At 38.6% G+C, this 20,346-nt stretch overlaps 1 protein-coding gene across 1 annotated transcript in view; it reads right to left on the bottom strand.

Moving 5' to 3' along the window:
• Positions 1-19,724, bottom strand: part of HECW1 (HECT, C2 and WW domain containing E3 ubiquitin protein ligase 1) — a 469,328-nt gene extending 449,604 nt beyond the window's left edge. The window contains exons 1-2 of the mRNA XM_039849134.1: positions 19,685-19,724; positions 19,376-19,555 (exon numbers count right to left, since the gene is read on the bottom strand). Coding sequence (XP_039705068.1) covers positions 19,376-19,405 — 30 coding nt within the window. The 5' untranslated portion in view covers positions 19,406-19,555; positions 19,685-19,724. The remainder of the gene's footprint in view (positions 1-19,375; positions 19,556-19,684) is intronic.
• Positions 19,725-20,346: the final 622 nt, after the last annotated feature.

A 20,346-nucleotide genomic window follows, 5' to 3' on the forward strand; every position in this document is an offset into this window, starting at 1 on the left:
CTGCACCAGGTAAGGCAAGTTTTCAGTTATTATTTCTTCAAATAGGTTCTCAGACTCTTGCTCACTCTCTTCTCCTGGTACTCCTATGATACAAATGCTGATACACTTAATGTTGTCCCAGAGGCCTCTTAAACCATCCTCTTTTTTTTTTTTTAATTCTCTTTTCTTCTTGTTCCAAATGGGTGTTTTCTGCTACCTTGTCTTCCAAATCACTGATTCCATCCTCTGTTTTGCCTTATCTACTGATGATTTCTTCTACTGTATTTTCAGTTATTGTATTCTTCATTTCTGACCGGTTCTTTTTTTTATGATTTCTATATCCTTTTTATTCTTGGTATCTCCTTGTTGAAGTTCTCACTGAGCTCATCTATTCTTTCTCTAAGTTCAGTGATCATTCTTAAAAGCATTTTCTTGAACTCTGTATCTGGTAGTTGCTTGCCTCCATTTCATTTAGTTCTTATTCTGGAGTTTACTTTTGTTCTTTCATTTGGAATACATTTCTTTGTTTTCTCATTTGGGCTGCCTCTCTGTGTTCATTTTTATGTATTAGGTAGACCTGCTATGTCTCCTGATCTTAGCCAGGTGTAGTAAGTGCCCTGTGTGGCCCAGTCTTGGCCTTACATAGTAGGTGTCCACTGTGTCCCAGTGATGCAGTCTCCCTGATCACCTGTGTCAGGTGCTCCAGAAGTGTCCCTTGTATAAGTTATGTGTAATTAAGCCTTGATTAGCACATCAGTGGATGGGATTGACTCTCAGGATGACTGGCTGTGAGGTTTGGCCACAGTGGTAAATTGTTAGAAAATGTGTTTCCCATTTGGGGTATACCTTCCACAATCTCTGGTGATTGAGATACCCATTTCACCAAGCAAATCATATGAGCTTGATGGACAGCCTTGCAAACTTCTTGAAATTTTCATTGAACCTATCACCCTCAATTATCAGGCAACTTTGAGAGAACTAAAGGAAAAACATGATACAAGCAGAAAAAGATTAATTACACAGGAATGAATAAACTGATGAAAACAGTTAAAATTTTAATGACTTTTTTTTTGTTTGAGATTGATGATTTTTAAATTTTTTTGTTTTCCAGACAAAAGGAAACTTGTTTCCCCTAAACAACTTATTCCTTAGCAATTTGGTAAATTATACCTCTGTAAGCAGTATTGAAACATTTATATTTTTCTCTCTACTTGATCCTTCCAGAATTTGAAAACTCTCAATGAATAAATATCCTTATTTTTATGGTAATATTGTTATTTGTATAAATTCAAAAACAATCTGTTCCCCTTATAACAGGACATAAGTGGAAACTGGTTTTATTTTCAAGGCTTTGATTGGAAAGTCATATTTGAGAGAGACATGCACAGACTCAGATATGACCAGACATCTTTAAGGAATTAAGATTGAAGGAAGCCAATAAAAACTCTTGGGAATATTGGCCTGATACCTTGCTTACATGGTTCTCAGCAGCCTTATCATATGAGTAAAGAAAGTTACTTCTTGGCAGGTGCAGAAATCCTTAAGATATGTTGAGGATCTCAAGAAGAAAGGAATACACCCAAATCTATGGGTATTTCAGGCAACATCTGATGGTAAGTCCTTGCCTTGGCTTTTTGGTCATTAAGAGGCCTTTTTAAGTTTTATCTGAAGATTCCTTATGAAAAATTTCAAAAAAGCAGATTTTAAAAAGCCTATGTGAAACAACAGTCTTTGATAGATGATTGGATAAAGAAGATGTGGTACATATATACAATGGAATATTACTCAGCCATAAGAAAGGATGAAATACTGCCATTTGCAACAACATAGATGGATCTTAAGATTATCATGCTAAGTGAAATAAGTCAGAACAGAAAAAGTTGAGAACCATATGATTCTATTCATATGTGGGATATAAAATTAAAAGCAACAAATGAATGAGACAAACAAACAAATTCTCATAGACACAGACAACAGTTTAGTGGCTGGCTACCAGAGGGAAAATCGGGGAGGAAGAGAGGTGGATAAGAGTAAAGAGAGTCAAATATATGGGGACAGAGGAAATTTAACTTCGGGTGGTGAACACACAATGCAATATACGTACCATATATTATTGAATTATAAAATTGAAACCTATATAATCTTATTAACAAATGTCACCCCAATAAACTTAATTTAAAAAATAAAAATAAAATAAAATAAAATGATTTTTTTAAAAAACCCATGTGGTAAATTACTATTCTTGCTGGACTTACACAAATAATCAGGCCAACTTTCTTGAAACCAGACTTATTTTACAAATAAATTAGTCTTAATTTGGCTATCTTTGATAAAAATGAGGGTGATTTTAGAGAAAAAGTGTTTTACTAGAAACTACAATATACCTTTGTGGATATCAGATTCTAGTGCTGTTCATTATCTTTTGAGTAAAAAAATTTTTACATGTAAACTGGACTGGATCCTGAATTTTTCTAGTTTCCTTAAGTATTTGGCTGCAACCCTGTGAACTAATATTTTCATTTTTCTATTCTTTTACTTGGAATGATCACAACAGCTTGTCTATGGACAAATCTTCATGCCTGCTTCAGAAAGATCACCAGAGACATTCAAACTGTCAACTAGGAGAATCTATCAGACTGTCTCTGCCTGCCTTCACTCCATCTGAACATGATTTGAGACAGACATCTAAGAAATCTTCCTGAATACCTGTCTTCAGAACTCAGAAACTAAGACTACAGTCTGCTCCAATCATTAACTTTCATTTTTCTTTTGTTTCCATTGGGATGCTTCCTACTAAATACTTGAGTACTTGCACATAAGCTTAACTCTGGGTGCCTGCCAGCATCACCACTTCCTGAAATGAGATACAACTATTGAACTGAACTGAACTTTTCTCAAGACTGAGACTGATTTAATGAGATATAGAGCAATGAGTCAGTCCAAACCTGGAATGTGAAACTCTGGAAGGGAATTATGGGGGTTCAGAATAGGCCACCCCAAGATGTACTTCAGTAGCATGTGAATTGTTTTGTACTAAAGGCAATTTTAGCTTCAGGCTCAAGAAAAGTTTATGTCCCCCACCTTTAGAAGAACCAAGCACCCAAGCCACCTTTCCCCATAATAAGAGACTATCAATGATAAGCTTTTTGACTCAATTATATGGTAGGGCAAACTTTTATTTACTAAATATCTGTTCTTATCATTCTGCAATTATCCTTTGAAACTCCCAAAGTGTATTACCTCATCCTTAGCCCAGATTGTCTTATATACCTCAATCCTCTTTCTCTCTTTGAATTTATTCATGTGGAGTCACTGACTCTCTCATGTATGCAGGGTTCCCATACATATGGATGTATTAAATTTGGTTATTTTCTATTGCTAATATGCCTCATGTCTATTTGATTATTAGACTGTCCAAAAGAACCTTGAGGGCACAGAAAAGTTTGTTCTTCCCCCATACATTCAATTTTCTGTGTCAGAAATAGATTAAAAGGCTCTCATTGAAAAACTAGGTTAATTTTAGCATCAAAAAATAATAATAACTAGAAGTGATTGTTCACACTGAGTAAATGAATATCTTTGAGAACACAGTGATTCCTCTCCCCGTGAAAGAAGAGAAGGGTAAAAGGGAAAGCTCTTTTTCGCAGAATAATGACAGCTAATAAATGTGAAGAAATTATATCATCAGAAAGTCACTAATTTGCAATCTCCAATGTAATAATGGATTCAGGAAAGATCCACTGGATGATCAAACAATTAAGTGAAAAGTTATTGAGGAATAGACTTTTGTCCCTATTATTAATTGTGAAGACAAACTGTAACTTTTGATGAAGACCTCTGAAAATCACCTCCTTAACCAATAGATCATCATAAATAAAATTACATGATGCATTATATCCATATCTAATATGATAGAGTTAATATTTATAACATATAAAGACCATACAAATTAAAAAGAGAAACACTGAGACCTTACCTGGGGATGGGGTGTTGGCAAAATACAGGTACAGAGAATTTGCAGAAACAAAACTTCACTGTCCCTTTGTCACTCCACTGGCAGTGGGTGGGGGTGGGGTGGGGAAGAAACACTAGATAGGATTGCATCCACCTGCATATCAGAACCCTAGCACCAGAGGCTTCACTAAATCAGAGTATTCTCCCCAAGAAGTGGCCATAGGGACCCAGGCCCCCAAGTCACGTTTCCCTTTGCCTGCCATTCTTAGCTGGCAGCCTCCATCCTTGGTCACAGAGTGTCTGGAAGAAGTAGAAGGGCAAAGGGCAAAAGGCTGTGCCAATTGAGCTTGTCCTTTTTTATCCAGAAAACAACATATTTCTCAGAAGTCACTGTTAGTCACCTAGCCACAACTACCTGCCAAGAATCTGCCTACTCCCTAGACAAAAAAGCAAAAACATGACTAAATCATAGTACTCAGTATTGATAAATTGGAGATTAGCACCCCCACAGCCTGCTGGTATATGGTATATATTGTTACAATTTTTCTGAAAAGCCTAAAAACACACCTTCGATGTTTGAGAAAACCTCGATGTACCTTTAGGATCCATAAGTTCTACTTTTAGAAATTATTTCTATGGAAATAATGACAAATGCAGTAAATGATTTGTGTACATTGATATTTATCAATGTGCTATTTCTAATATCAACCCTTGCTAAACATTTATTTTAAAAAATGTAAATTTAACTTCAGTGCCCAGTAATAAGTTAATGGCTGAAAATACAGAGTTGGTTGTCAGATAGCCTAGTTGTGTGAGCTAATCGAGTCACAAAACCACATGAGATTTCAGTGTTCTTATCTGTAAAATGAAGTTAATAATGCTTCCCACATAAGATTAGAAGGATTAAATAAAATTTTATATGTGAAACATACAGAAAAGTACCACATAAAGAATTGATGCATAATAGACATACACACACACACACACACAAACACATATACAGATACATAGAGTAGTATATAGATTATCATATAGCCATTTAAAATAACATAGAATATAAAAATTGTATGACAAGAAAATACATTCGGTACATAGTGAAATGGACACAAAATTGCATTTTGTAGACATAACAGCCCTACATATGGTGTGTACAATGTATATATGCTTACAGGAAATACAGTAAGATCTTAATGATTCTTACATCTGGTCACTGCAGTACAAGTGATTGTCATTTTGTCCTTTATACATATTTTTGTTCTCAAATTATCTATCTGATATAATTATTTTCATATATATCAGGAGTTAGTAAACTTTTCTTAAAGGGTCAGTTAGTAAATATTTTAGGTTTTGCAGGGTCTTATGGTCCTTGTCTTAAGTACTCAGTTCTGCCCTTATAGTTTAAAAGCAGCCATTGATAACATGTAAATGATAGTGTGACTATATTGAGTTAAAAATGAGTTAGCAAAGGGTGCTGTAGAGCATTAGGCCAGGAGCCTACAGACAGCTTTTCATTCTAGGTTTAACAAATGCAATGTCATGACCCTGGGAGATTGCTGTTTCATCATGTGGATAATGAGAGGGTTAAGTGGGATGTGGCTTAGTTCCCTTCCCCAGCTAGCATTCTAAGGATCTATAAATGGCTTAGTCAATTTTTAAAGCTCACTGAGCTCATTGCCTGAAAAATGCCTGGTCATAAACTCCACCTGTTAACAGCACTTTGAAACAATAGATTTGAAAAATAAAATATCTGGATCCTGCAAAAACCATTTCCAAATTCATACCAAGATGTGCTGAATGTAAAAACAAAGCCATTTACTCTTCTTTGCCTCTAAAATGAAATTTCAAGGATAAGAGTTCTAAAAATCAAGAAAAAAAATACTACCACAAAGTTTAATGTTTTTATAAAAATAGTGCTTCAATTACATTATTCCGTAGAGACAAATGAACACCTGGAAGAGAAAGAGGTCAGGATTACAGATGACTTTTTCCTAGCTTAGATTTGATCTTTCTTTCACCGAATTCCTACTCTCCCCCACTACTCTCACACTTAGAGCTACAATTTGGGTTTAGATTTGTTTTATTACTCTTGCCATAATCCCTGAACCTTCTTTATATACCTGAAATGGTTCATTCAATGCTTTTTCCAAGAAACTAAAAAACATCCTAGGTTAGCATGATAAATGCCATTTAATGCAGAGCATGATGTAGACCCCTAGAGTGAAGGGACTGACCACTGCTTTCTTGACTAATCTCCCCACACACAGCCAACCCCATGAGAAGCTAGTCTCACTATTCCACAGCTTAAGGCATGCGAGAAACCTGGATCCCAGTGTCCAGTGTGGTCTCTATCCCAGGCATGATCTACCTGCTAACCATGTGCATCAAGCCAGGCCATTTACTTTGCCTGGTCATAGGATCTTGTGGGTCTTGAACAGATGGCAAGTCTGAACTGTATAATGTCCCTTCACATAACTGTTCACTGATATCCATGTGGACTATTAGGTTAAAAAAGTGTTTCCTCCTCTGAGGAGGCTCTGGTGCTGGCACCCTTGGTGGCCAGTTTCATGCCAAGCTGGAGCAACACCCAGGGATGCTTCTGAGGATGACACACCCAAAGGACAAACTGGGTAGGCACCAGAACCATGCTAAAGTGAATCTTGTTTTGTAGAGCCAGCTTCTCACTGGCCAGTTCTCACAACCAACCATCCCAAGGGTCAGTCTTCCCACTGACGTGCAGACAATAACCAAAGCTCAAGTACAGCAGGAAGGCACACACAACCCATACAAGGGATACACATGAAACACCTGGCTCAAGTGACCAAGGAAGACTGCGCCACTGGGCCCCACAGGATGGCTACTACATAAGGCTACCCTCCTAACACCAGTAGACATAGCAGTCCTACATAATACATAGAAATAAACACAAGAAAGTGGCCAAAATGGTGAGACAATAAAACATTTCTCAATTGAAAGAAAGAACAAAGCTCCAGAAAAAGAACTAAAGAAAATGGAGAAAGGCAATCTATCAGATGCATAGCTCAAAGCTCTGATTATAAGGATGCTCAATGAATGTGGGAGAAGAGTAGAGGAACTCAGTGGGAACTTTAAGAAAGAAATACAAAACATAAAAATGGAGATAGAAAACATTAAAAAAAAAGTCAGAAATGAAGAATACTGAAATGAAGAATATATTAGAGGAAATCAACACTAGATTAGATGAAGTAGAAGACCAAATCAGTGATTTAGAGGATAAGATAGAAGAAAACACTCAACCAGAACAGGCACAAAAAAAGAAAATCTATAAAATGAGGATAGTTATGAGGCCTCTGGGACAACATCAAATGTATTAACATTTGCATCATAGGAGTGCCAGAAGGAAAGAGAGAGAGCAAGAAATTGAAAACCTATTTGAACAAATAATGATGGAAAACTTCCCTAACCTGGCAAAACAAATAGACATACAAGCCCAAGAAGCAAAGAAAGTTCCAAACAAGATGAACTCAAAGAGGCTCACACCAAGACACACCATAATTAAAATGCTAAAGCTTAAAGACGGAGAGAATCTTTTAAAAAGCAAGAGGAAAGCATTTAGTTACACACAAGGGAGCTTCCATAAGACTGTCAGCTGATTTCTCAACAGAAACTTTGCAGGCCAGGAGAGATTGGCATGAAATATTCAAAGTGATGAAAAGTAAGACCTATGACCAAGATTACTCTACCCAGCAAAGCTATTATTTAGAATTAAAGGATAGGGAAAGAGCTTCTCAGACAAGAAAAAAAAAAAAATAACAGAGTTCATCAATACCAAACCAGTAGTACAAGAAATGTTAAAAGGACTTCTTTAAGAAGAAGAAAAACAAAGATCAAAAATATGAATAATACAATGGCAATAACTACATATCTATCAATAATTACTTCAAATGAAAACGCTCCAATCAAAAGATAGGGTGGTTGAATGGATAAGAAAACAAGACCCTTATATATGCTGCCTACCAGAGACTCACTTCAAAACAAAAGACACACACGGACTGAAAATAAAGAGACAGAAAAAGATATTTCATGAAAATAAAAATTAAAAAAAAAATTGGGAGCAGCAATACTTATATCAGACAAAATAAACTTTAAAAGAAATGTTGTCACATGAGACAAAGACACAGTAATCCTACTTCTGGGCATTTATCCAAACAAACCCAAAACACTACTTTGAAGGGATATGTGAATCTATATGTTAATTGCAGCATTGTTTACAATAGCCTAGCTACGTTGGAAACCTGGGTGTCCCTCAATAGATGAGTAGAAAAAGAAGAGGTGGTACATATATATACAATGGAGTATCATTCAGCCAAAAGAAGAAGAAAGAGAAGAAGGAAGAAGAGGAAGAGAAGAAGAAGAGGAAGGAGGAGGAGGAGGAGGAGGTGGAGGAGGAGGAGAAGAAGAAGAAGAAGAAGAAGAAGAAGAAGAAGAAAAAGAAGAAGAAGAAGAAGACGACGAAGAATGATATCTTGCCATCTGGAATGACAGGGATGGACCTAGAGGTATTGTGCTGAGTGAGTAAATCAAACAGAGAAAGACAAATACATATGATTTCACTTATATATGGAATCTAAATAACAGAATAAACAAACAAAACAAAAACAAACTCATAGATAAAGAGAACATTTTGATAGTTGCCAGATGGGAAGGTTGTTGGGGAGTTGGTGAAAAAGGGGGAGGGATTAAGAAGTACAAATTGGTAGTTACAAAATAGTCATAGGGTTATAAGGTACAGCATAAGGAATATAGTTAATAATAATGTAATAACTATGTAAGGTGTCAGAGGGGTACTAGATTTATTGGAGTGATCACTTCATAAGTTATATAAATGTCTTATCACTATGCTGTACACCTGAAACTAATATAATATTGTACACCAACTATAATTGATATTTTTAAAATTATTTTTTAAAAAGTGCTTCCTGCTTCAGAAGATTCTCTGGACCACTCAGGAAAAAAAGATTTGTGGCAAAACTTCAAGTCCTGAGGGTATATGTTCATATAGCAGTGGGCTCTCAAGGTGCTTAAGATCAATGATAGGACCATTTGATTTTGGAGAAATTAAATTTAATCTAAATATATCATAATGATTTCTAAGTCCCTCACAGGGTGATGTTCTATTTAATGACTAAACTATGAGTAGCTTCCCTGGAAGCAATATCCTAAATTAGAGGACCTCTCTGTGAAGACAAGGAATGTGATTGTCTCCATTTATCATGGGAACCCAATTCCCAACCCAGTGTCTGGTACATAATAGATGCTCCATTAATAGCAAGAAAAATAAAATAATCATTGTTAAAGGACACAACTTTTTTTAATTTGCCTTTTCAAACTAGATGTTTCTCCTCCAGGAATTTAATTCTGCTATATCTTTTGCACATTTTCACATTAAATTATAAGTAGATTTTTGTCTAGATTGAAAAATCCCACAAACAAACCAATACATGACACATAATAGAAGTTCAAAAAATGTCTTCTAAGTGAATAACTGAAAAATTATTTAACAATAAACCAGAATTAATATATATTTATACATCACATACATGTGTGTATATATATTATATATTTGCATATAAATATATGCATATATACACACATATAATGCATGTTTATTTTGGTTTGTATTCTGAGTCCGTTGGTCAAATTTCTTTTTAGAAGTTTTAAGCCTTCTTAACATTCATTATACATATAATGATATTTTCCCTCTCTCCAGGGAAAAAAATGAAAATAACAAATTGTGACTTTCTGTTATTTTTCTCAAGCCTGTCACATCACAATCTGAGTGTATGTTTCTAAAAAATAATAAATTTTACTTGATTGCAGCAAAAGGATGGAGAATGCTTTCAAAGTTCCTATGAGAGATACCTCATCAAAAATTGTACTAACTTAACTGTGGTACATATATACAATGGAATATTATTCAGCTATAAGAAGAGATGAAATACTGCCATTTGTGACAACATGGATGGAACCCGAGATAATCATGCTAAGTGAAATAAACCAGATAGAAAAAGTTGAAAATCACATGATATCACTTATACATGAGATATAAACCTAAAGAGAAAAAAATGAGCAGGACAAACAAACAGACTTATGGACATGGACTAAAGGCTAGTGGTTACCAGAGGACTATAGAGTAGTGATTGGGGTGGAGGAGGAGGGGGGAGGTAAAGGGGGTCAAATATAGGGGGTTTGGGGGAGGGTAAAGTGGGTAAAGGGGATTAGATATATGGTAGCTGAAGGAAACTGGACTTTGGGTGGTGAACACACAATAGAACATGCAATGTCAAATAATAATGTACACCTGAAAATTTTATGATTGTATTAACCAATGTTACCCCAATAAACTTAATTTTTAAAAAAATTGTGCTAACTTGCTATTGAAAATTGTTAGTACAGATGAAGAGCAGCATTGCCAAAAACAAATCCTATTGAAATTATGACTGGATGACTTCACTGTGAATTGTTCTGCCCATAGAGAAGTTCTAAGAAAAACTGACAACCTCATCTTTTCAGGTAGACACCAGGTTTAAGCAAAGTCTCCGAGCACAGCTCACCAAAGCCAAGGGTCAAATCTGCTCAGTCATTTGCAAAATGATGAACCACGAAAGCAGAAGGAGAACCAGTGTGGGAATACATAAATGCTGTCACCTATCATACTGTCTCTGAGTCCTTTAAAATTCTGAAATTTCTACTTTGTTGCTTCTTTCAGAAGATTAAAATGTTAGGCTTCTCCTGAAGAAGGAAGTCATTCAGATATTAGTAAAAAAGTGACACTGGTGAGCATCACCTTGGAAAAGATTATGGGGCATTCTTCGTTCAGGTCTGACACTATTCATGGCAGAGCTGGAAAGCAGGGAGAAGATGGATTCCACGTCTAACTGTGTGATCTCAGGAATATCTCACCAGTCCCTTTAATGAGAGTTTTTTTTTATTTATATAATAATGACATTAGAAATTTAAGATATTGTCAGGCTATAAACTTCATTCAGTCTTTAAATAGTCACTGAATTCTATTACTGAGCACTGTTCTTAGCACTCAGGAGAATCAACTAACAAAGAAAGTAGAAATTCCCATCCTTGTGGAGCTCGCCTTTTCCAACTTTCTACTTACCCTTATGATACATATTTCATCGATAAATACATTGTGCATAATGCCATTTTAAAATCTTAAAATACAGATCTTCTCAACTCTTAAGTTGTTCCTTGGGCCACCTATTCACTTAATATTCAGAGAAGTATCTGTGGTGGCAGACACTGGGACAAGTGTTTTCAGGATACTAAGATAAATGTGACACAGCTCTTAACCTTGGGGAGCCAGTTCATCATCTAGTAGGAAAGTTGAAAAGTGAGAGAGTTAGTAAGGACATACAATGATACCTACCACAGGAAATTCAGTAATGGGGAGAATCATATCCTACTGGGAAACTGAGTGATTTCTGTCAGGAGGTGAGATTTAAGCTGGATCTTTAAAATGGATAAACTTATAGTGGGGTGGGGTAGGGAACCTAAGAGTAGAAAACAGCAGAAGAAAAAAATACATAAGTATAAGCAAGCATAGAGCATATATGGGGAAATGGGTGAGTGCGGGGGAGATCCTTTTGGCTGAGGCAGAGATCAATGGGGCATACTGGGGACATGAGTTCCAGGTCAGCCTAGGGAGTTGTTTCTTTATTGTGTAGACTTTAGTGGCTCCCAAGGGTTTTGAACACAGGAATGATATGCTCGCATTCAAGATGACAAAGTCAATTTGTCCCAGAAAGGCAGAAACTGGTGGGCAGAGAACAGTTTTATCAAGTCCTGAGAATAATAACAAGTAAGTGATTCAATTTAACGATAATTGAGTGATGGACTACTACTTGCTGGGTGCTGCAGAAGAAGCAAAGACAAGCTTGAGCTTTAACTGTTAGAGAATGAAGCCAGAATAAATAAGAGATTTGATACCAACAAGATGTCCAGACAGTAATGAAGACTCTCGACTCCCACCTTTAAGAGTGGGAGAAATAGTTTATGGAAAAGAAAAGAGTATTCTCAGAGGAGCTGGAGACCTAAAGATATCATCTAAACTCTAATCCAGCAGATTCTAAAGGGACTTGATCTCAGAAAGTATGTCTATTATGTTCCAGGCACTGTTCCAGGCTCTGAGAAAATAAACAGGTCCCTGCTCTAATGAGTTTACAAGTTAGAAGGGGAGACAGACAACAGACACATAAGCAAGAAAATATATAACAAATCAGATGGTGCTAAGTGGTATCAGGAAAAAAATCAAGTAGACAGGAGAGTCTTTCTAAAGGTGTGATATTTCATTAATCAAGGGAGCAAGCTTGCAGGTAGCTTGGAAATATCACCTACATCAAAGGAACAGCATGTGAGATGAGAGTCTGCCTGGAATGTGGGAAGAGCAATGAGATTGGGGTGAGCAGGGTGAGGAAAATGGTAAGGCAGGAGCTGGAGGCCCAATTATGCAGAGCCTTGTAGTCCAAATGTGGACTTGATTTCATTATGAGCAGGATGGAACCATAGCGGATTGTGGGGAGAAAAAAATACAGGGATTTGTGGCTGTTGTGTGCTGTTTATGCTCCACCTAAAATAATGCCTGACACGTAGCAGATATTTAGTCAATATTTGTCAAATAAATGATCATCTGGGATGCTGTATAGAGAATAGATTGCAGATGGCAAGGAAAGCAGGAAACTGGCTAGGAATCAAGCGCAAGTCAAGAGATCATGGTAGCTTAGATAGGAGTAGTCATGCTGGATAGAGGGGGTGAGAGGAAAGAAGAGCAATTTGCTGAAACTTAGATTTGGATGAGAAAGAGAGAAATCAGGGAACTCAAAGGCATTTGGCCTGAGCAACTAGAATGACAGAGATGGAGGACACTAGAAGAGAAGCAGGTTTGGAGAACGAAAATTGGCAAGGTGTTGCACATATAAATTTAAAAGATGCATTTAAGGGAAGATGTCGTCAGTGGCATATTCAAGTCTGATGTTCTGGGAATGAGTCAATACTGGTTACATCAACTTGGGATCATCAGCATGAAGGCAGTATGAGACCAAACACATGGATATAGATAAGAGATCTGAAAGCGAAGCCCTTCAGAATTCCATCATTTAGAGGTCAAAATTCAGTAAAGGTCCATAGGGGCCATCAAGAGAGCCTAAGAAAGAAAATCTGGGAAGCAGCAGGAACACAAGGCGATTCTGGTATCCTAGAAGCCAGGAGCTTGAGAAAGAGGAAATGGTGTGCAATGTAAAGTGTTGCTGAGGACAGAAAAACTGACCTTGTACTCAACAAGACAGAGACCACTGGTGATCATCATAGGAACAATGGAAAAGAGGGGTAGGAACAGGAGCCTTGGTGGGGTGTTCTCAGGCAGAAGGAGAGATGAGGCAGGAGCACAAAGGGACCTTAAAATGAACCGATGCTGTTCTGAACTCAGGCTGCATGGCAGGTATTTTTTATTTATTTATTTTTTCATAATTGGCATATATGTAAACATATTCTTTGTCTAAATCAAACATTACATGATAAAAAGTGTCTTTATAAGCTGAGATGAAAAGAGTGGTGAAAGCCAGCGTAAAAAAGTTTTCGAGGTATGTTCCATAAAAGAAAACAAAACATCGATGCCATGGCAGGTGTGGAGTCAGGGTATCTGTAAAGAGTAATATAGCTCATTTGCATGCCAACAGTTTCCCTCTCGTTGTCTCATTTACACACGGTTCCTGTGCCTATTCAAGGACAGAGGCAACACCAGAAGAGAGGAGAGAAAATGTGAGCAAAACTCTCAAAACTATTTTTTTCTCATCTTCGAAAAGTTCATTTTCACAAAAATAACTTGTGCTCAAACAAGAGGAAAAAAAATTGTTAAGTAGTTTTAAGTTTTGATTGTAAAAGGAATTATGAATAACAGTAAAGAAAAAGAGAAATCCTTTGAAAGATAAAAATCTATTGATATGTCCTGTAGTTTAGTTTTTTCAGCTGGTCAGTGTATTACAGAAAGGAAGATGACAAATGGCTGATGGTTTCCATTAGCTCCCATACTGACAGCAGGCAAGCAAGGTCAACTGCTTAATTCTAGTCTCCCAACCTTTTTTTTTACTCTCTTAACCTGAATATCTAAATTTCAATAAGCTGCAGGACTCAGATTTTTGTTTCTCAAACCGCTGTGACTTTAACCCCAAAAGCAAATGCAGAAATCATTTGTGCAAGTTAAGTGGGTATCAATTTAAGGATGACATGATTAAATTACGATCCTTGGCCATGAATGTAAATTCTGGTCTTTTTTCCCCTCCTTTACATACATGATATTTCCTGACATCTGTGCAACACAAATAGAACTAGAAAGTGTGGAAAGGAAAATCTGTTCCACTAAATATATAAAAGGGACCCTAAATGAAGTCTCCATGATAGCATTCTTCATCATGAGCGCAGATGGAATCCTTTTCCAGCTCTCTCCACCTCCCCTACCCCAAAACCACTTTAAGTTCTAGCCACTGATTTCTCCCAAAAATATTGCAGTGCAGTAGATGCCTGATAACACCAGAATATCCTATCTGTACACTACATCATTATTTTCCAGTCCTCTATGAACTTTGGGCCAATAAATCAGGAAAAGTGTGGTTCTGAACTAATAATGTGAACATCACACATGACTTGTTGCTATGGAAAGCCAGAAGTTTTTCCCAGCAACCTGGGAGCTTAATGGTCTTTATGATATTTTGCCAATAAGCAGTGATATCCTGCTCCTACCACTTATTTTCACTACAGTGCTCATGTCACAGAACATGACAACAACTTACCAATACCCACACATCCAAACATTATGATATGGGATAATAAAACATCTATATGCCGCTTTGTTACCTCAAGTATTTAAAGAGATTTTAAGACACAAATGTCTGGTGGTCAGAAAGTCTGTGAGAAATACATGTCTACTATAAACAGAATCATCAGATGAACCAGTCTGCCTGTAAACTTCATTTCTAAACTTGAGAAGCAATGTTCATGAAGAAAATAGAAAAGGTTGAGACAAGTAGGAAGGTTATGACTCCTGCATTTGCATTTGGTGGGGTAGGGTGGTGATGGATGGGTAGTCATATTAGTGACGTATGTTTTATGGATGTGACAGGAGGTCGACAGAGATAAGGAAGGGGAAAAGAAGAGGAAAGTGAGGAAGCAGAAAGAAATGGAAAGGGACATTTTTGGATAAATTTCAGGGAACACTTTTGACTTCAAGTTATTCAGCTTTGAAACATATTCATGGTGAGAATGAAACACACTCATGGTGAGAAGAAAAGCTTTACTTGGAAACTTGACTATCAAACTCTAAAATCCTAAATATTTTATATAGGAGTTGGGAATTGTATACTTTTTGGAACAGGAAATGCCACATACCTTTTCCTTTAACATAGTAAATCTAGTTTTACAAATAACAAAAAATTATTGTATTTATAGAGAATAGTATTAACAGAGACTCAAAGAAATAATTAGATAACCCAGGAGTGGCAGCTGACACACAGAGCCTTAAGTAGTTAAATAGGCAAGTTAAATTATCACTACTATTTTTTGTCCTCCAGTTGGTTCAGTTGAATAAATCAATAAAAACAATCACAGAATCATGGTGTTAGAAGTGACCTTTGGGATTACCTGGTTCAACTTGCTACTTATAAAGAAGAAACTAAATCTCAGAGAGGAAGAGTGACTCGAAAAAAAGCCACATTGAAACTTTCACTCTATTTTCTATAAAAGGCCATGAACATCAAACATGCCCAGGGATGCATTACAGAAAGGATACTTGGGTATTGAACTTCATGGTTTCCTAATGGTCACCTGCCCTACATTTTTAATATGGAAAGGAAGGAGATGAGGGCAGAGAAGCAAGGGTCGCTCTGTCTGTACGTCATGCCTGTTAACACAACTGTTGGGCAACTCTGTCAGAGTGGGCTGACCAGGAATGATGGCTGTCTCTGGTCGAATTATCGGGTTGTTTCAGAAGCACTTAAAGAGGAGAAGGGCAGAAGAGAGTTCACTCTTTCTGCCTAATTGCAGGTTAGAGGACAGAGTGCTTGGGCCAAACAAATTTCCTTCTAAGGCCACAGCAAGACAGAGCAGTTTTGTCAAATCAATTTTGTCAAAATGGACAATATAAGTTATTCAGGTTAAAAATAAAGGACCCAAATCTGCGGCATTTCAACTTGCAGTCTACCTCATTTTCTACTGAGGGTGGGGTGTAGCCTCTCTTGGAGACAGTGAAGTAGAAGGCCTGGATTTGAGTCATGGCTTGCCAGTGCTCCTCAGCATCTTACATAACCTCTCTGATTTACCCATATGACTAACAAGAGAAGAATTCTCATCCATCTCCTGCCTAAACAAGTAGATGGTATTTTTTATGACCTGAAATCCACTCAATCGACATTCCTGAGAAAATACGCCATGAATTGGGCAAAGTTCAAAGTGCTGGAGAGATGAGAGATAAATTTAATGGTGTCCTTGTCCTCAAGACACTCATACCATGTGTAAGACAAGGGGCTGTGGCCCATTCACCACTTCTATAATTGCAATATGATAAGTGCTGTCTTAATGGTATAGATTAAAGGGCTGTGGGAAAGCAAGAGAGGGAGTGATTCATTATTCCTGGCAGGATGTTATTTTGATTGTAACTTTAAAAAAAACTAGAACACTATTATGAAAAAGTATGTGGATAAGCATAAACCAACGATCAAATATTTCAACTATCCCTAAATTGTACAAATGACTATAAACATATGAAAACACTTTACTTGCTTGTTTAGAATAATTGTTGCCTCAATCATTTTTATAACAAGTAACAGTGCTAGCAAGTTTTATAAGCAATACTAAATTTTATCAGGGAAAGTAAGTCAGACACTATTGTCAACTGCTGTGTAGGACGAAACAGCTACCTAGAGACCTTCATTCAAAACAAAACAAAAATCATTGGAAATGAGTTACATTCTCGATTATTCACAAAAGACAGGATTAGAATATATAACTAATCCCCAATTAAAGAGATAACCTGTTATCCTATTAATTACAGCATTTTTCTCTCTTCCCCAAACCTGACAAAATATTTTGCTATATTGGATCAAAAAAAACGACCTGTTTGAGGTGTTGGTTAATTTAATTTATGAAAAAAAAAAATGCAGATACTGGGACAAAAAAAAAAAACTATGGATATAAAAATAAACTATAAATTCTGGACTCGATCCCTGGTTTATTTATATAGGTTGCTTATATAATCATTTGCTTTGCTAAACTGTGTAACTTTTCCTACTCTTTTATCATTATCGTACAATTTTGAAACTTGAAGAAACTACAGAAATCAACAGTCCAACTTATTCATTTTACAAGTAAGTAAGGGATGGCAAGTGGTAGCTTGTCTTCCCATTATCGCATTTGGTCTTTTAGCATTTCCTATATCCAGCCAATCATAACCAACGCAATCATCATAAAAGGTAAAGCTTAAAGTTATTTTTAAAACATTCGTCTTGAAAAGCCAGAGGTGTAAACAAAATAAAATGATGCTACACAAACAGATTACAGCAGCTGCAGTCCCTCTGTACTGATTCATTGATAGGTGGTTCTGGATAAGGATATAATATTCCTACCAAGTCAATAATGTCACGATCTAAACAAACTTAGGCAATTTGCCTTCATGAAATAACTACCCCAGACAAAAAGGGAACTGTCCTTACATAAAGCTGTCAACTGCACTAGATTGGGATTCCAGAATTAGTCAGAACGTGGTTTATTAAATTAAACACTTCGAAGTCCTATAGATCTAGGAGTTAAAATAGTACTATATTTTTCCAATGCCACATTGCAGAGGAGGTAGCAAACAGAAAGAAGGGGCACCAGGGCATTCTATCACACTTTATTTGCCTACCACACATCTACCACACACCAGTGTAGACATGTTGACTGTAATCCCTTCTTAGTGGACAACACATTTTCAAAATGAATCCCGGATCTAGAATGAATTACCCAAACAGCCAAAGCTGGAGCTAGTCCACTGATGAGAAACACAGATCTGGCCACCTGCTTTGAACAAGACACTGCTGTGTTTTTAAAGGCCGGCCTTTTCAGGTAGGGCATCTGCCCTCCTAAATTACGCTTAAATCCCAGGGAAAGAGGAAGATGCCTCGCTTAGTCTTTGAACTAGGCCTATCTTCTATATTTATTTCTGCTGAAGACAGCCTTGTTTTATTTTCAAAGAGAAAAAAATAAAAACATAGGGAAAATTGCATCACTGGAGTTCCCAAGAAAAGTAAGCACAAAACTAAAGCAAAGTCAAATAATATCTTCAGCAACTAGGAAAATATCCACATGCTATCTGGTGTGGGCCCAATGTAGACTGGTGCACGCTGTGCCGGGAACCACAGGAAGCTGGGCATTTCTATAGCCTGTGCCCCTGCCAGCTTCCCTCAAGTGCTGACATTCGGCAGGGAAGTCATGGTGCCTAGCCTCTGAATGCAAGACAGACAGACCACACTTTGCACATGGGCCAAGGTAACTGGGACGTCAAAGCCGCAGAGCAATCAAAAGGCACTGGAGAAGGGTGGAACGGAAGGATCACATTGTTTGAGCCCCCAGATTTTGCTGTATTGTAACAGCCTGGGAATGTGGGAGGAGGAGAAAGCTCATCTCCTGCCAAAAAGGGACCAGACTCGTTTTCCCCTGAGACTTCCTCCCCGCCTGTGTACAGCTCGCAAGTGACAGGACGGGCTGCTCCTGCTAAAACTTAGGTGGCAGGCTCGATTGAGCGTCGCAGCCGCCCTGGGGCAGAGAGGCTCTAGAGGAGCACACACGCAGCATATCTCTGCTCCTGTCACTACCCAGGGGACCAAGGGCCGGATCCGCCACGCACCTGCTGAGCAAACGCCCACAAGCTCCTGCTCGGCCTGTGAGCTCTCGCTCCGCTAGCCGTGGGCATTGCTTGGGACATAATTGTCTAAAAAGGAGCCCAAAGCAAAACCTAGATCTACCGCTTTGGTTCATAAGGGGTGGGTGTGGGCTGGGAAGGGGGATTACGTAGGTCTCTCCGCCCCCTCCCCTGATGCCTCTTCGTCACTGGGAGGGCGCTGGGGTGGGGGAGGCGCTACGAACTCTCTAGGGGGGTTCTTTGTTTCTCTCCGAGCCTCACAGAAGGGCCGGATATGCTTGATGAAACCGAGCCGGAGTCACCAACCCGAGGATGCTTGCCGGCCTGGGCGGCGGCGCGCCCCAGGCTGACAATTGAACCTCTCGGGAGGAGTGAGAGGGTCGGGAGGAGGGTGGATCATGGGCCCCGGGGAGAAAGGGCGCTGCCGGGCCACCGGAGAAGCCGGGAAGCCGCCCAGAGAAGGGAGAAGGAAGGGACAGCAGGTAGAATTCCCGCACGGCGCCCGCTTACCTTGTCAGCCCCTGCCTGGGCACAGATCATGCTCCCGTCAGCACGCAGATTAGAGCCGGGGGGCGCAAGTGCCCTGCAGGGCGCGCCGGGAGCAGGGGACCTGCCGGGGGTATTCGGGTGTCCAGCCGTTCTTGCCTCACTCCAGGTGCCCGGGGCGAGCGGTGGCTCGCGGATCCGTGACTATGTGAGCGAGAAGGCCGGTTGAGTCAGAGACGCACCGTATTGCAGCTCCAACAACAGCGCCTGATGCACTGTAACGCAGCACACTTCATCGCTTTATCCTCCTACCCGCATCCCCTCCCTCCTAACCTGCTCCTCTGTGGGTACCAGACTCCGGAACCAACCACAAGCCGGGTTCGCTCTCTTTAGCGCTGCCCCGCCCTGCAGCTTCTCCTCACCCCACTCCCCGCCCCCACCGTAAATATATATTGATTCTTGTTACCGCCGGCCCCATCCTTCCGACACCCAGCACGAGTACTGGGCATATCCAGCACCAGCGCCGGCCTATCGGCCCTTTTGTGTATGTGCTAACAGTGTATTCAGAAAGGATGTGGTACAGACACCCCAGTAGGTACTCTATGGCAGGTGTTCTTGGCCTCTGTTGTATACACTTTACCTGTCTATCTTACATACAGTTATGAACACTCACAGACACGCTTCCAGGAACCGCCCAGTATTTGTACCGCAAACACATAAAACAGACATCGTAATTAGATATGCAAAAGTTGAAAATCTGCCCAGAAAATCTATCGTTTGGCAAGCATAGCTTTCAAGCCGGGTTTTACATTGAACTGCATACAGTATCAGAATGTTGGAACTGGAAAGAAGTAAAATCTAAACCACCCCCTTGTGCAGCCAACCGAGATGAAAAGATAACTGAAATGCTGATCACTGATGGTTGCCTGCTACTCCATATATGTAAATCTAAGTGCATTTGGCCTATACTTGGCCTGTATGTGTTCAAATAATAT

Source organism: Pteropus medius, unplaced genomic scaffold (assembly GCF_902729225.1).
Source record: "Pteropus medius unplaced genomic scaffold, Ma_sr-lr_union100, whole genome shotgun sequence".
NCBI classification, from domain to species: Eukaryota; Metazoa; Chordata; class Mammalia; order Chiroptera; family Pteropodidae; genus Pteropus; species Pteropus medius.